General features: G+C 41.2%; 1 protein-coding gene across 7 annotated transcripts in view; it reads right to left on the reverse strand.

Moving 5' to 3' along the window:
- The window catches only part of CCSER2 (coiled-coil serine rich protein 2), a 61,485-nt gene extending 43,757 nt beyond the window's left edge, over window positions 1-17,728 (reverse strand). For 3 of the 7 annotated variants that reach the window (XM_036385276.1, XM_036385280.2, XM_036385279.1), the window contains exons 1-4: window positions 17,647-17,728; window positions 16,820-17,004; window positions 4,517-5,993; window positions 3,414-3,613 (exon numbers count right to left, since the gene is read on the reverse strand). In XM_036385276.1, the coding sequence (XP_036241169.1) occupies window positions 3,414-3,613; window positions 4,517-5,954 (1,638 nt within the window). In that variant the 5' untranslated portion in view covers window positions 5,955-5,993; window positions 16,820-17,004; window positions 17,647-17,728. Of the gene's footprint in view, window positions 1-3,413; window positions 3,617-4,516; window positions 5,994-16,819; window positions 17,005-17,646 lie in introns of all 7 variants that reach the window. The other 4 variants (XM_036385273.2, XM_054515538.1, XM_054515537.1 and 1 more) reach the window with 2 other exon arrangements.
- Window positions 17,729-17,956: the final 228 nt, after the last annotated feature.

Here is a 17,956-nt window from a genome sequence, read left to right on the forward strand (position 1 = left end):
GCCATGAGACTCCAGTCAGGATGCCTGTTTGAGAACACATTGCTTACACGTATGGTGAACAGTATTTTCAGACAAAAATTAACAAAAACAAAAATTAATGGAAACAAAATTCTAGCAAAAGTAAACTGCAACCAGGAGTTGTACCTGGCACTGCTGAGCAGCTTTCTGCCATGAAGCAGCAAAGGAACTAGGCACTGCTGTCAGTGACTAAAACCCAGGACAGGAGCAAACAGCACAGCTAAAATCAAGTGAGAGCACCTATGGATAAATACTGCCCTTCCTGCTAAGCTACAGAGCCATCAACTGCTCAGCTAAGCATCAGTCTGCTCACACAGCACTCAACTTGGTGCTCAGCAGCAAAGACCAGCTGTTGAAAAAACCTTAAAGGGCACCAACAAAATCAGTGCTTAGAAATTTAAAACCAGTCCAGCACAAGAAAGTTATCCAAAATAACCAAAATTTCCATTCAGAAGTGGAAATAAAACAACAACAGGGATAGTGGAATTAGTTACTTTCTGTTATGCAATTAGACAATAAAAATATTTTCATCCTTCCAAAAAATCCCACACATTCCTAACAAGCCCTAAGTCCTCCCTGTGATATTCTTTAGATTTGTATGATTCTTAAACCTCCAACACTGGATTACACACTTTCTCTGCAGCTGCTCACTCAGTTAGTAAAAAACAGGAGGACTGTACTAAAAGAGGCCAAGTTTTCTTTTATTCTTCATCCCCATGTCTTTAAAATCAAGATGCACTGAGAATAGCAAAGATATTGGCTTTTCTTCTCCCCAGAAAGGAACAATGAGCTTGAGAGGCCAGCAAGCTCCTGCTGTTGCCCTCCTATGCTGGTTCTCATTTCAGAAGCCCAGTTAAAATCCCCTTTGCAAAAGCTGCCCTCCCAAAGATGGTCCAAACACTCCTGAACTACTATCACCCTAGTGGGGGCTGCACTGCCATCTATGGAAAAGCGTAGGAAAAGCATTTAGCATCTAGTGTTCGTTGATACTAAGAAGGATACAGCTTAAAAGACTACCAAAACAACAGTGGGATGGAAATGAGGAAGAAAAAAGCAAATTGTGCAGTAAACATGACCAATTACTCAGCACACAGTTCCCTGAACTGTCACTCAGCCACACTGCTTCTACTCACCCAGCCTGGTGCCACAGGAACTCCAGAACTACTGCCTTGGTGACTGCCCTGGAAATACTAAACCCAAAGGGCAGGCTGGCTGGCATTAGTCCAAGCACTCCAAATTCTTAAATCTGACTCTCATCAATTGGATTTTGACACACAGATATGAACTGCTTTCAACTCGCCACACTAGAGGATAGAAACTGCATAATTTGATCACGTATCTGCCAGCAATCAAAACATCTGACGTGTTGACTAATCACAATAATTATTCTCAATGCCTTCACTTTTTTGTCTTTCTACTCCCTGCTTGCAGAGAAAAGGAAAAACATGGAAGAAAAGCTTACAGTAACCTACTCAAGAGTACTATTTTTCAGAAAGAATGAAAAACTGCATCAGAAATTCTTCTGCATCTTCAGATTAGAAAAGATCACTGTTTAATCTTTAGACTAAAGATATCAAATATATCATAATTTCTACCAAAACCAACAACTACAGGGAAAAAAAAAAAACCACTACTAAGAGTCAATTCAACACTTCAGAGCTCCATTTTTCCCCCTGAAAATCCAAGCTACTGAAAATATATTTCTGCCTTGCAAAAATAAAAGGTGCTATTGATGCTTTTCTCATTCAGATAAATGTCACAGTACAGCAGTAAGCACTGAATTCAGGAAAAGCAGTAGCAGGATAAAAAATCAAAATGGGTAGCAACAATACATGATCTTCTAGATTCAACATCAAGTCTTAAAATCTCCTTTCTCCACTTCCTCAAAAACTAGTAAATACATTCTTCCATTCTTAAGCCCTCTCTAAAAACTGTTTACTTTCAATAAACAAAGAAATAGTCCAAAATAGTGAACAAGAATATCAAAGGCTCCTAATGTACCTCTCATCTGCTTACAACAGCTTCTGTCAATCAGCTCATTGATTCAGTAGGAACTCATACCCATGCACAAATTAATTCACAGGGGCTACATGTATCAAAACCTAGATATATACTCTGAAAGCACAGTAGAAGTGTCTTCCATTTGTTTGTTACTTTTCAGTGTATGTATTAAAATATCTATGTTTAAAACTTACCAAGGACAAAGTTTAAAAACTTCCCTCTTTTCTTGGCACATGCATTCATGTGTCTGCAACAAGGGTATTTGTCTTTGCAGTGGCCTCCATGAAACTTTTCCCTGTAAACACCAATAAAGCTACAAAACTCACACTACAAAAATCCCTAACAGCTTCTCCAAGCTGGCCACAATTGCCACAAAAATTGTTAACACAAAATTAACCACAAAATGTAACCACTGCTAAACTCTTTCAAGCACTAGATCCCAACATCATAATTTAAGACAGAGAGCAAACAATACCACAAGCAGCTGAAAATATATCAGGAATTGATATTAAGTTACACACAAAGAATGTAATTACCTATCTGTGCCCAAGTCTGAAAGTGGTATTTACATTACTGAATTGGCAGTGGTGACACAGTACCCAACACGCCTGAAACTCATGAAGCATGACACATCAATTAAACCAAACTGGTTTTGTCAAATGCTCTGATTGTTAGCATCATGTTAATAAAATCCAAGTTGCTTGATTCAGAAGTCTGTGCAGATAAAAAAGTATAAACAAGGGCAGATAGACAGAATTTTCTTCAGGCCCACTAAAAGTACAAGGTTGGCTCCCTGATTTCAGATGGGGGATCACCACATAGCAAAAACTCTCCATCCACCCTCCTCATACTTCATGATGCTTCTTGCACATCAGTTTGAGTTCAGCAGCAAGAAAAAGGTTGTGCTGCATTTGTGTATCCCACTGGAGATGCACAAAGAGCCCTGCTACAGTGAGCTACAGCCAGGTCTCCACCTCAAAGATGCTATGACCGACTGAAGAGAGAAATCAAATGTCTGCTTCAGCTCACAAGGGCCCTATGAGCACAGAGTACAGAACAACAAATGCAAGAAGCCACAGAGGTAACAGCTATTTTCTGGCTTTTTTACTCCTATCTTTAGAGATTGCTAGAAGGTGTTGAACCTATACTTTGCAGAAATCAAATTCCTTTACTCTTTGTGAGCACTGCTGTGAGACTGCATAAGGAAGGACCTGTTTTGTCCTGACTTTAGAATAAGGAAAGAAAAAATGTGTGCAAACAGCCTGATCAAGGCCACTTGGTCCAGAAACAATTATAGCATTTTTTTAAAAAAATAACTAGTATTAAAAAATATACTTAATAAGCAATAAACTCAACACATTGTAATAATTCAAGTTATGAATACAGATACATACTATGCTGTTCATTTCTGAAGAGTCGTAACTTCCACAGGGATGGACACTTCCTATAGGTTCCAGCCCTTCTTCATCCCACATGTATGTGCCATCAGAGCTGTCAGATGGAGAAAGCTCAAAGGAGGAGCCAGCTCTGTAGTTCATCTCTGAAGAGATGACATTCTCAGTAGTGTGTTTTGTGCTTTCACTGTTGTCATCCACTGCTTAAAGAGAACAGCATCAGTTAAGATTACCAAAACAATCCAATAATCAAAAAATAAACATTAAAATGCCTGTTACTGGTGTGCTACCTTTGCTGGAGCTGTACTGTAACAGAAATACCTGAAAGCTTTCTACAGTATTGTTCCCTGATCCCAGAAGGGGGAAAAGCTTAAGCTGGTTTGGCAGCTACAAGCAAGGAATCTTCCAACCTACATCATTGCTAACCTTTTACACTGCCCTAATTCACCCACTGTGGAAGCTATTTTCTAGAAATCTGCATCTCTTTAACATATTAGAAGGTGGGTCCAAAAATACATCCTTTGGATCTAGTCTTGCAATTGCAACATCCCTCAAACAAGCTTTTATCATGAGAAGCCCATCAAAGATTTGAAAATGTGACTTTCAAAAGTATCTTCTTGTGTCTTCAACTAATTTTTAAAGAATTAATATGCATCAGAAAAAACAAAAAAAGACCCAGTAACAATCCTGTTTATAACTGAGCTAATTCAATTACACATCCTACACTTATTTCCACTACTTAGAAGCAGTTACAGCTGTTCTCTACCTACAGAGGTGGAGGGAGCATGAGGTGAAATTTTCTTAAAATATCACCAACCCAGAAAATGAATGGCATAGCAAGGATACAAGGAATCCCTCAACCACAACACAAATGTGTTCAAAGGAGGTCAGCTTCATTTTTATCACAAAGAGCTCCTCAAAGTAATGCTTGGGAAAAAACTATAATGCAGAAAAGGCAGAAGCAAACGCATATGTCAGCATAGAGCAGTTCCATTCTGAAACAAATCATAAGCAATGAGCAATTAGATTAAATAACTTAATTACCATTACAGAATTTTGACTTAGCATTTAAAATTTCAAACAGAACATAAAAATGTATTTACCAGACACATTTATATCAAGCCAGTCATCAGCATTACAGTGAGATCCTCCACCTTCCTTGAGAGATGTGAAGGGCTCGATGGACGTTCTGCCCCCATGCTCTAATTCCTGAAGGCAGCTCTCCTTCTGCTGGATTTGTACAGTTCTGTTTGCCTCTTCTATATCTATGAAATCGTCACTGAAGTCTTCACTCAAATCGTTTTTCTCAGAGGACGACAAAGAAGATATCGATATTTCATCTCCATCATCGCTCATACACATCACTTTTGACCCATGTTTTCCCAGACTTTCATGCAGGGCCTCCCCAGGTTCTGTTCTTTGAGCCCTGCTCTCCAGAATACTGTTTTTATCAACGGCTCTGTTGATGTTTGCTGAGATCTCCGCACTCTCCACCAGGCACGCGTCCGGAATCGCGCTTTTGCTGCCATCCACAACGGCGTTACCAGCAAAGCGCTGCCTGGTTGGCTTCAGCAGAGAAGGCCGACTTAATCTGTATCCATAGGAAGGTGCTGACCCAGATCCATTTGACAGTGGGGGTTTCTTGGAACAGGGAGCTGACACAGCCGAGTACGGTCTGGTAAATCCATACTTCAGCGGCTCGTTTCCATTGGGTACATCCAACTGACACGCGTTCCTTGACAGCAGAGCAGACCTCTGAGACGTCCTGGCAGCGAGATTTTGACTGTGATAAGGCCTTGTAAGATCCACAGCTTTGTTAAAGGAATGTGACCTGGTTAGAGATGCAGTGGGAAGGAAAGAATTCTGAACGGAATGTGAGAAACTTTGTGATCTTACCATTTTGTCACAGGAAAAAGCCTTGCTGGCATTGTCTGTAGATTGTGCCAGGCTTTCTCCTGAACTTGTCCTTGTGGCACCAGAATTAGCTCTAGGTCTCTGCAAACCTACCACCGGCCGATTTCCATAAAATCCATTTAAATTTGATCTTGGAGCATTGAGTCCAGAGTATGTCCTTCCTGACAGGGTACCTTTGGTGAATTTAGCTGAACTAGAGAGTCCAGGTATAGACTTTGGATTTAATTCCTCAGTAGAAGATACAAACATATTGGTTTGCTTTGCTGCTTTTGACACAACTGAAGTAGTACTGTTCAAACCCACCCTGAGCTCATCATTGCCCAATGCTCCTTGAGATTGAGGGTACTTCTCAGAATCAATTAATTTTTCATTAGAGTTGCGTCTGGTGTTGGCTTCTCTCCCATCCTGATTGTTAAGCTGATATTTATTTGATTTTTTCCAGCTGAAAGCAAAGGAAGACATTCCAACAGTGCCATTGTGCTTGTTGAAATTTTTGCCACCATTACTCCCTGCTAAGTTCACGGCCGTCCCGTTTGGCATCGGTTGCAAAACAGCCCCCAAAGTTTTCATTCCATATTTCGGTAGCCTGGAAACCAAGGATGTCCTGTTTTGATTTCTTTCTTCCATGAGCTATTGGGTACATTGGTCCTTAAAGGGTGCTTGAATCTAAGAAAGGAAAATAAAACAACATTAAACCTGAATCAACCACACATTAAACACAGTTTTCTATACATTTGCAGCTATACACTTCCTAGATTTCTGTGCCGAACTCCACTATGCTGATAAAAAGTAACCCAGACATTTTGTGAACTCCAGATTTCAAGCAGTTATCTGGCAGTAATATGTTCTTCAGATGACAGGTCCCTCCCCCAACTTTCATTCTCAACATAAACCATCTCTTTTGTTTTGTTTTCCTTTTGTAATCAATAAAATATACTTCAGAAGAGGTTGGATGATTTTTTCTTGGATTTTTTTTACTCATTCTCAGCAACAAACTGAGCTTTCAACTGTCACAATTATTAAGTCATAAACTTAAGATTTAGTCTTTTTAAAAAGTCACAAATATAACATAGCAAAAACCTGTGGTCAGCAACACAAACCTGCAAAAACAATAATGTAAAATTTGACTAAAAGCGAATTTTTTGAGATTATTTTCTGTTTCCCCAATGCCTCAAACACAGGAAATAACTACTCATCATCCATCTCACCACAACATTTTTTCTTCCCAGACCTTATGGATCTCCCCAAATCAAGATTCACATTCCTAGTCATTGTTTTCTCTTGGTATGGAGACTGTAGTCTATTTTTGAAATCATCTTATTCACACATAAACCTGAGGTACAGTGCAACAGTTGCATAAGGTCAGCGTTAGTAAGTGAATTCAAAAGTTCTACTTATTCAAAGTACACAGAATATCTTGTGTAACCACAGCAAGCATTACCCTAAAGTGACTCACTCCCCAAGCTGCAAGGCTCACTAAGAAACATTTAAATTCTTAGTGATACAGTTGAAGATAAAATCAAAGATAAGATCGAAGTGGCATTAAATTCATGCAAACTGCAATACCCTGAGGATTTGTAAGGGAATAGGATGCCCCAGAGCAGTACTTCTGGAAGCAGATCTACATTACAAAGATAGAAAGAGAAAGGTACTGCAGACAGGGCATTTAGGGGCTCCTAACTTGTTAGAACACCAGAATCCACATTCTGCACCTGGTGTGTGCACTTCCATTTCAAAATACACAAACCCTGACTTTTCAAAGACTCAGTGAATTCTTGCACAGCAGAGACACTGCCCTCACCCAGGTGTGCAAAGAAGGACACAAGTATTTTCTCCCTGGGACAAGCAGAACATCTCATTCACCATGTATGACACCTGCCTGCATGTGGATTGAAGTGTCTAATGTTAGACTTCTTGCCTACCTGCATACCTTGCACAGGAAAATAATATCATCAGGCTTTATTAGCAACATCAAAGATCTTTACTTCATGTCAACTACATGCAATAAGGTACACCTTTTTTTTTTAATAACTCTATGAATAAAAAATGGCCTTTAATATGCTGATGAATTCATTCCCAGCAAGCATCACAGTGCAGATCCCTCAGAAGATAACCTAACTCTAAAGAAAAGGCAAGTCTTGTGAAGAAATCTTCCAAATTGAAAAAGTTAAATTAGAAAGCTGCTAATTTAACTTGCATGCTTTATGGATAATTCCCTTTTCACATCTGTCTACCATCTCTTAGGTGACTGCAAAATTTAAATGAGGCCATTTAATTAGATTACTTTAATCCTCCACCAAGTGCTGCAAATTAAACTTGAAAAGGAGACCTCGTAGTTCTCTAGGAAGGGCTCTTGCTCATTTATCCTTGATTAGGAAAAGACAACACATTATCGTCAACAAAACCATACTGATAGCCCAGAACACTTCTGATAATTAAATTAAAAAACAAACAATACTTCTCTGTATTTTATTAGCTATGTAACTGTAACTACTGTGCCACTTCCAGAACTCCAAATGTTTCATTTGTTTCATTGAAACACAATGTCATCAAAAAAAACCACTAAAACTTAACAGCACCATGTCTGGCAGATGTTTTCCAGAAAATGGGGAATTTTCTTATTAAGTTCTCTAAAACTTCCTTACTCTTTAGCTATGTTTACTAGGACAGATTAAACCAGCCTCACAATTAAACTCCCTTACCAAGCAGCACTGTTACCACTTAGAGTAAGATTTCTGCATCCCAGAAGATTCAAGTTCAATACAATTTAAATTGCAGCCTACTGTACTATAAAGAAATTCAAAGTATTTTTAGACTTAAGTAATCTATGGATTTTTAAAAAACTGACATTTGGGCAAACAAGTTTTATATTCTTTGCTTTGGGAAATACATTATCTAGTGCACACAAGCCTAACCAGGAATTAAGCTAATTATAAAGAGCCTAGCCTTAAATAATGATCCAGGGAAAAGGAGTTAAAATCCACAGACCCCCTCTGAAGTATAATCTGAATTAACTGAAAAGCTGCTACATCCTTACCTTCAAGGATATTCAAGATCCTGGTGATAAGCAAAAGGATATTAATTCTCACCCTCCTTGGTACCTCCTCTGCAGGATTATTTACACCTCAAAAAAATCCTGCACTCTTAGTTTTAACTGGCAAGCACAATATTCACTGTAATTTCATTCACAGTTTGTTTCAGCACCACCAGGAAGACAGTTTCCTATACATTAGCTTCTCAGCAAAGTCCAGCTTTGCACCTGAGACTCTGCCCTACAGAAGAAGACAGCTTAAAGATTCACACATTTGAAAATATATTCATACATTTTAAAATCCTGCAATCCATAGGATCCCTGCCACCAGGAAGATAACAGCATTTTCCAGTTCCAGATTCCTGAATGGGACTGAATTCCCCTCCTCTTGTCACAGCAGTGTGGAATACCCAGCTGAGGGATGGAACACATGTGACAGGCTGGTGACAGGCCAGAGAAATTCCCCTTGCAGTCCTACTGCCATGGCAGCAGTTTCAGATCTGTGTTTCACTCACAGGAATTGAAGTGCACATGTATTTCAGCTGTGCCCTGTGCACAGCTTATAAAACCACCTCTTACACCTCTGGGTTATTAAAAATGCATTACATCAGTTATGTGAAAATATCTTATTTCCACCAATGTAGGGAGGCATTGAATGTCATCAGGGAAAAGTATGGGAGGTCCTTGCAACAGAAACAGCAAAAGGTTTCTTTAGCACTCACTTAAGAACATTCCAAGATGGGCAGCATGACTGCAAGTCAATTTTCAGCTTTAAAAGGACCATGGGAGCTTACTAGAATGGAAGAAACTGGCAAGAGATCCAGCTGGCAAACACCTGCTCTGAGCATGACAAGCCCTGGGGAATTCAAGATCATGAATCCTGAGGAAATCATGCATGCTGTATGAACTAAAATGAATCAGAATGCAACCAGAAATTCTGATGGCTTCAAGATTGAACTTCGAGTATTTACAACTTTTTGTGTTGTTTACTCTGCACAGAGTGGTTTCAGTTCAGTCCAAAGTGCCACTTTTACTCCAAGATCCAGTAAGATTTATCAGCTCTGTAGTAAAAACCTCCAAGCCTGCTTTCCTTCTCCTGTCTTCCATTTCTCCAAAACACCTGTTCTTGATTCAATTCCCAATGTTTTATGAAGACATCTCTGAATTCAGCCACTCTCCTTTTCCTATGTCCAAACTGCAGAGATTAACACCAGCTTCCCTGACACTGCCTTCTGAAGGTACCATAGCCAGGAAGCACAGCAAGAAATTCCAATACTGTAAGGGCTTCTTGTTCTATTTCTCTGAAATTGCCTTGCTTTTCTGTGTCCCAAATTGTGAGATTCTGTTTTCAGGTCTCAATGCAGCTTAGAGATACGCCCTTTTCTGTTTTTCAGCCCTAACACTAACGAGGTTCTACCCACTTTGAAGGGCTGATCTAGCAAACACCAACCAACCAGTTACCCAAGCTGCTCTTGTGCTCAATTTCCTGTCAAAATACACTAGGTCAAAGAACAGGAGCAGAACATGATAATGAATAAAGGGAGAAGGAAGCAAGAAATGCATCATAAAGAGTTTCAGTATTTTTAACATTAAGCAGCCTTTTTGGTCAATAAAGCAGAAAATGTGACATCCCTTGTCAACTCTAAAAGCATTCTTGCTATTCATCAGAATTCTTCATGTTTGATAAGGCAAGAGGACATAAGCACTTACTGGAGAAAAAGAAATTGGGAAATGCAGCTCTATTTTGTAGAAGAAAGCTACCACAATACTTCCAGAATCAAAAACTCCCTCTGCATCCCTCAGGGCCACACTGTCAGTTCACTGTGCCATTAATGCTGTTTACATGGAGCATCAGGCACCTCAAAGAAGCAAAAAAGGGCCAAGTGTTATCTGCCCAGACAAGGATACTTTGTAATTGTTGTCCACTTGTGCTTTTCATAATAGTCAAACAGAAACTATGCATTTTAAACTCCAAATTTTTACACCAAACCTAACCAAAACATTGAAACAAAACAGGGTATGAGTTATCAGAAGCCCCTTTAGATTTTATGGAAAAAAGTCATGCAAATTTTATCTACAAGAAAAACTTTTGATAAAAATCTGTTTCTCAAACAAGTAAAGTTGCATTGATTTTTGGCATTCTTACACAACTGACAAGGTGGAAGGCAGTCAAGGTCCAGATGTTTAGCCAGCTGCAGCAAGGAACAGCTTCAGCACAAAGAAAAGAAGATGGAAGAGGATACCTGAGGGTACAGACCAATTACTCCCAGTAAAAGGGACTATCAGGGTCTCTTGTAAGGAAGAAGAAAGCCTTGACAGTGCCATTTCAGGTTCCTCATAAGTGTTAATGCAGGTTATTATGGTTTGCTGATAAATGAGACGTGAAGTGCAAGGACAGTTACTCTTTGCTGCCTTAGTGCTGACAGCCTACTGCTGTCAGGGACAGGTCAGCCAAAATTGGAATAAAGCACTGGAGATGCACAACTCCTCTCTGAACCTGCTCTCCATCTGATGCATCCTCTTGCAGGAAGTCATCAATTCCTTTCTTCAGCAGACCCTGTTCAACCTGGATGAGCAATATCAAGCCTGTACCTGCAGATACAAACACCAGGCAGCCCTTGCATAACCAGCTCCCAAACACAAGACCCAGAGCACAGTGGCTTTCACTGGCATCCAAGGACCACAAGGCCCAGATGATAACAGATGATAACACCTAACACATTAGGGGTACTGACCCCAGGAACGCTGCAAGAGGTGGGAGGGATATATTGTCCTATATCAGAAAATTATCATCATCATGGCCAATACCTCTGGCTCCAGTGCAGAAACACCCCTGCCAGAAGGAATTAAATTATGTGGATTACTTCACTCCTTATGTTGTGCAAGGAACAGCCTCCTGTGGACTGAACCAATGCAGGAGATTCCACCCCAGTGAGCAAGTCAAGCTTCTTCATTAAGGTTGCTTAATAGCTCCTAAATAGCAAAAGATGCAGATGTTTTCAATATCTTTGTTGGAGAAATGAAAAGCCTTTACTTGTTTCTCTTGTTGATGATACTTTAAATTGTTACCAAATTTGCAAGGATAACAAACAGAAAGGTGAAAAACTGAAGTAAGAAAAGAGAGACATTGTCTGCCTGCCTTACAGATCCAATACTCTCTGCAACCCAGAGACAAAGTGACACACCTACAAAGAAGCCAAAATCTGTTAATCATTCACCAGCACCACCTCCCAAGCCCTTCCAAAAACAACCTCAAACAAATATACTGTGACTATAAAGCACATTTATATCTAGGTTCCTATGCTGTCTTAATACTTCCCTGCATTTAGCAATTTCTGTCCTGGAAGATAAGCCATAATTGTGTATATGCTTGTGTGCAAGTACATAGATTTTGGAAAGACTCTCCTCTTTCCCATCAGAGTCTTTTTTCCAAGGTTTCTCAAACATTTTTGGCATTCTTACATGAAGAATAAGGCAGAAGGTAATCAGAAACCTGCCTTTCAGAAGAGTTTTAAAGGTGGCATCACCAACATAAAGGCAATTTAAATTTTATGCTGTGGCTGAGATTGACTGGAAGAATCCCAAACATCAATTGCAGTCTAGAATTAAAGCTTTCTACCAGTGAAATGTCAGATCCTGATATCTCCTTAAAACATTTTGTGATTATGTCAGCATCAAAGCAACTGACAGCAGAAACAGGCCCCTGCTTCTGCTGATGGTATTAGTCCTTCAGCAACAGCATTTCACATGGGTAATTTAATCTGTCTTGTAAGAACAAATCCAGAAAGATTGCATCTGTCTCAAAAGCAATGTCCTACTGCAAACAGCAGGAATGACCTGCTGTTCTCTAGCAAATATTTCACTTAAGAACAGAGGAATAACCCTTTTTTCCTCAGCACTATCCACTGTTACCTAGTGATTCAAACACACTATTCCCACCTCTGACTCTTCTGGGAAAGATTTACTTCACCATTGACTCGGTAACAAACTCAAAGTGCTGGTCACCAGTTACTGTTTTCTACTTCTTACATACAAACATGTTAAGTGGAGCAGGATTTTCTTCTTGATAAGAACAGGCAGGCTGAAAGCCAAGTGAAACTTGGTATACAGCTAATTATAACTGGAAATATCCCTTTTTAGACTGCCATGTTGTCCATCCTACTCCTCTGGTTTGTTTATTCAACTGATGCATGTTCTCCATGTAAAAACACTGAGCTGTCTTGAGCTAGAAGCCTCTCACACTGGCACTAACATATTTTTCAATATATATTTTGTAATGATTAAATAATGACTAATAACAGAAACAATACTTCCTGTCTGAACTGCTGCTGAACATTTTTCTATGTGGGATCCTAAGATTAAGAATTTCCATGGGTTTAAATCTTCAATGAGGCTGAGCTTTCAACCAGTATGTAAGTTGGTTTTTTTCCCCCCCTCTAGCCACATACACTCATTCTTTCTTTTTCTCCTGCTGCCTGAGTAAGAATTGCAGTTATAGGTTAAGCTGAATGACAAGCAGAGATAATTGGAAGAGACTGCATGTAATTCATAGACTCACTGGCACTGGGATATCTTCAATAAGCCTGAAGAGGTTCACACGTGATAACTGAGCAAGATTAGACAAGATGAAGCAGAAAGAAGATAGAAAAAATAGTTTTGAGATTTTCTTTCCTACATACTGCAGTGCTATTTCAGCATAGTTCAGTTTTTCACAGAAGATCATGATCTTGAGACAAGAACACATCAGCATATTGCTACATATCTAAAAAAATCATATTGTTAAGTCAGCCACTGCTGGATTTCAAAAAATACTAGAAAAAGGACTGACAGAGAAAATCCTTAACACTGCTATCAGGAAAGACAGACAGTGAATCCTGCACAAGCTGGAAATATTATATAAATCATGGAATTTCACTGTGTGTGGATCATGGCACTTCAATGCCCAGTTCAATTCTCCAGTCAATTCTATTTTAGAGGCGAGGAATACAAAAATCCCACTAACTCCTGTGGTTGCCTTAAAACAAAAATGCACCAGGGAAGGGATGATTAGGGCAAAGACAAAATGAGACTTCCTCAACCTTCAACTGCTCTCAATTCATAGTATTTCTTAAATTTGATGCAGTTTGTTCAGGAACCCTACACAGATCTCTTGTCCACTGTCTTGTGTAACCTGTCCTGAACCCCCAAACTTTCTGCATCCTTGACTGCCTTAAGCAAGAAGTTCCAGAGCCTCAATAACAATTCTTTCAAGGTTATTTCATTGTCTTGCACAGATTCTCAAAGAAAACTACTAAAACTGCTGCTTCTAAACCCCCTACATGGCCAGAAGAGGCAATGTGTCATACCTACTCTCCTTGCTACCAAACACACCAGTTTGTTTCACATTTATATGTGTTCATGAAGATACTGTATTATTTGAAGTCTGACTTCTTAACATTCATCCTTGATCAAAAATACTGCAGCCACACACCTGTGTATTACAGCTTTCAGCTGAAACTTGGTTATTTGTAAAACACATCTTCAAAGTATCATTTTCCTGCTATTGAGTTTCATTTCATTAGTACTGGACTCAATACAGCTTCTGTCTACAATTCCACTGATATAAATCAGTTTCCAGTCTCAAAACCAGTCTCCCTGAAAATGTCTGAGTAGCAAACAACTTTGCAAGTTTCCCACAGCATAACAAATACCAAGATGTTTTTGACAACAGACTGGCAGCCTCCAGGATTTTAATGTGTGTTTTGTGTTTTCCCACCAGCTTTCTGATACACCAGCAGCTATACTGGATTGTACTTCTCAAGGTCAGTTTCCTACAGCATGGAAGACACAGATATTTGTTATGTCCCCAGAGGTTTGAAACTGAAGGAGAAAAAAAAAAACCAAAACAGATTATCTGAGAAACTGAGATGTAAGTTCAGTTAGGAATGACAGTTTGTCACAGGATCCCCTTCAGAGTTAGTCATCTATCTGTGTTTTATTCAAATTTACAGGAAGCCAATACATATTGCTTGTTTTGCTTAATCAGTGCTCAATGGAGTCATAGTAAAGCTACACATATCCAAATTACCATTTCAGAAAGCTTCCATGATTAAAAGACTTACACAGAGATATTTTTTTTTCTGTTTTTAACTCTGTTTACTGATGGATAAGGCTATGCAGGCTGACAGATTGTGCTCCTCCCCTCAAGTCTCCTGCTACCAACAGCAGCAGCCTGGGCCTTGCCAAGTTTCTACCTATGCAAGTTTGCCTTACTGAGATGAAGGTAACTCAAAAGCCACAGCAACCCTCAACCAATCAAAAATATATATCAACATGACTATGTAATAATTTTAACATATAAGATCAGAAAAAATAGCATTTAAGTAAAGCCAATCTTTAAAACAACTTACAAAAAGAGTGTGAATGGAATTATCAACTAAATCCACATTGTAGTGATAAACTGCATCTATCTAGAAGAGATCTGAATCTCCAGCTTAAAGTAGGCATTTTATTGAGTCAAGAGGAGCTGGGACATTCAGTTCTCCCTGGATGCTTCCCTTGTGCTGTGTGTGTCACAAGCCATCTGGGCTGATTAGCCTAAAAGCACAGAATTTCTTAGGCTTCAGGGAATAATTGCAGAAATTATGTACAATTTAAGGGCTATTCCTGATCTGTAAGTTGCTCAGCCACCTCATCAAAGTAAATCCTTATCAGCCATTTCCTCTGGCAAAGAAGCCAAGCCTCCTTGCAGTGAGGACATTGCCAGCACTGCCAGTACCTCTTCAATAAAGGCCATTAAAATGCACTCTGCAGAGCAGGACCTCAGCTCAGCACAGACTAAGTGCTCGTGAAAAACCCAACAATCTGCAGTGAATCAGGCAATTTAGCAAGAACTTGCGACACCAGTTCCCCATGTGACCAGGGATAAGCAAAACCACCACCCTGAGACTTTCTTCAATTCCTATAGGATATTGTCAGCAGAACTGCTGCAGCTGAATCCTCCTTTCAGAACAGAGAATGACTACTGAGCAAAGTCCAGAACTCTGCAAATCCAGCTACTTTTGACTAAGGAGGAAACAACATTCTCAGAATATCTTCCAAAATGCACCTACTTGGTAGCAGTTCAAGAGTGAGCTGGGGTGTGTGTCCAAGAGCTGGGAAGAAATGCAGAGACCTTTCCTGACCAGCCAAACTTCAACCTTGGGATAACCATTTAATGCTCTTGGGTTTTACCGTAACATACATGTGTGCAGGTATCCAGAGATTGACATAATCTGTTTTTATTGCTCCAACTGAAACACAATACAGGATTTTCAACCTGATTATCAAAAGCACCATTAGTATTTTGATCTCCTTAGCATCCCTGTTGGCACAGGACTTAACCCTGCCTGAAAGCTTCTAATTAAGAAGATGGTGCTGCTGTTTACAGTGAATAGTGGCTGAAAGAGAACACCACAACCACTGTAGATATATTTCATCATATTAGTTTCTGTAACCTTTTATTCCTTCATCTCCTCTCCATTTTGAGAGATCCACACTTTCTAAGGATTCCAGGCAAGCAATGTTCATCTCAAGAGTGATGGCACGATGGCTTTTTATCTAAAGAGCCCGTGCCAACATTTCCTACTAACTGGTTTATTCCAAATAACCAATCCCTCTTAAAGGATGATCAGGTCCAAAAGTAAAGGATTTTACTCCAATGAGCTTCTACATGAACAGTTCCATTAAACAGGATTACTCATTAGTATAACAATACATTAAATGAGATCATTATGTTAATTGAGGCTATTTCTACCCTTTCAACAGCTTTACAGTTAAAAGACTATACTGGGCACTTTCTGGAACCCAAACATTGATACTTTTATAATGAAAAATACTATCCATGAGCAGAAATTAAACCTGAACTTCAAAAACAACTTTTCTACTCTAAGTTGTATATTGACATAGATCCTTGGTTGACATTTAGGCTACTCATGTCCCATTTGTTAGGCCATCACCTCTTCAGCTTGGAGGCATGTAATTCAAAATGGGCCCATAGAATTTAGAGGCATGTGATCATTGCAAACACGATAAAAAGTCTTGCCAATTTCATTCATTATCAGCAAACAATGTGAATATTTACTGCCTCAGGCTAACCCAAGAGTTTTGTGTATTTCTCTGGAAGAGAGAAATTTAGTAAAGTCTCAGTAACCCAAGAGTTTTGTATATTTCTCTGGAAGAGAGAAATTCACTAAAGTCGCAGTACATATGTGAAGTGGCTCTCAATTATAAAAATGTAACAAAACGAGAACTTAGATTCAACTTCATTTCACTTTTAACACCTTCGTCGCAAAAAATTCTATTCTGCACCAAACCAAGGCTCAAAGCCCAGACACCAAGATCAACCTGCTGTAGACATGAAGCTCTAACCCTGCAAGATGCACCAGTTCCCCTGAAAAGTGCTTTACATCTTCACACAGCATACCAGATGGACAATCCTTACCTTAATTCGATGTCTGGCCTGGACACTAACGCTCTGCTAGAGCACAAAGTTCCCATGCAGTTTTGCTTTCTTAAACTGAAGATAAACAGCTCGACCTCCTCCAGCTCAAAGTTAAAGGCTGAGGTTGCCTACGTTTCATTGTGTGCCAAAGTACATTTGACAGAACACGAAGTGAACAGCAGGCTCTGGGTGACGAAAGCAAAGTCTCAGTGTCATTAAAGTGAAATCACCACAACGTACAGAACATCCCCTTGCTATAAATCTCAACAGATCACTGCTAAAGCAGAAATGCCACCATTATAATTCTTTTCCGCCGTCACTATTTTTTTTTATCGTTATCGTTACACACACTGGGTGCTTTTGCTTCTTCCCCTTTTCGGAGATTAAAACCCTCGAGATACGACACCTCACGCTACAAGACGTCTGCGGCCGGAGCTCGCAGCAGCTGCTCCCAAGGCACCTGCAGGTGCGTCTGCCCGCACACCGCACACCCAGGAAGCGCCAAGCACCGCAGAGCCGGCACCGGGGCGCTCCCGGCGCCGGGCCCGCCGTGCCGGGCTGCCCCCGAGTCCGGCTGCCCCCGAGCCCGGGCACGGCGGGCGGCTCGCCCGTGACATTCAGCGGGCCCGGAGCTGAGCGCTGAGGCCGCCCCGCCCGCCCGGCCCCGGCCTCCCGCGGCCCGCGCGGCCCCCGCTGCCGCAGCATCCCCGGCCGAGCCGCGACCCCCGCCCCGGCGCAGGGCGGCGGCGCTGGGCGGAGGACAGCGGCCGCTCCCCGCGGGCACAGAGCCCCCGATGAGGGCGCGGGGGTGGCCGCTCCGCACTCACCGCCGGACGGCGCGGGCCGTGTCGCCTCCCGGGGCAGGCCCGCTCCGCGCCCTCGGGTCCCGCCGGCCGGCCCGGCCCGCGCAGGGAGGGGCGGAGGGCGGGAACACGCAGCCGCCCCGCGCCCCGCCGCCCGCCCTGACGTCAGCGCGGCCGCCCCGCCCTGCCCATGGCGGCGGAGCCGCCGGGAGGCATCGCCCTATCTCCCTCATCTCCCTCATCGCCCCCATCGCACCCTCAGCCGTGCCCCGCAACCCACCGGGAGCCTGGCCCAGCGCGGCCGCCGCAGCTCGGCCGTGTGGCGCTGCCGCCG

The sequence above is a fragment of the Molothrus ater genome, chromosome 8, assembly GCF_012460135.2.
Source record: "Molothrus ater isolate BHLD 08-10-18 breed brown headed cowbird chromosome 8, BPBGC_Mater_1.1, whole genome shotgun sequence".
Taxonomy (NCBI): domain Eukaryota; kingdom Metazoa; phylum Chordata; class Aves; order Passeriformes; family Icteridae; genus Molothrus; species Molothrus ater.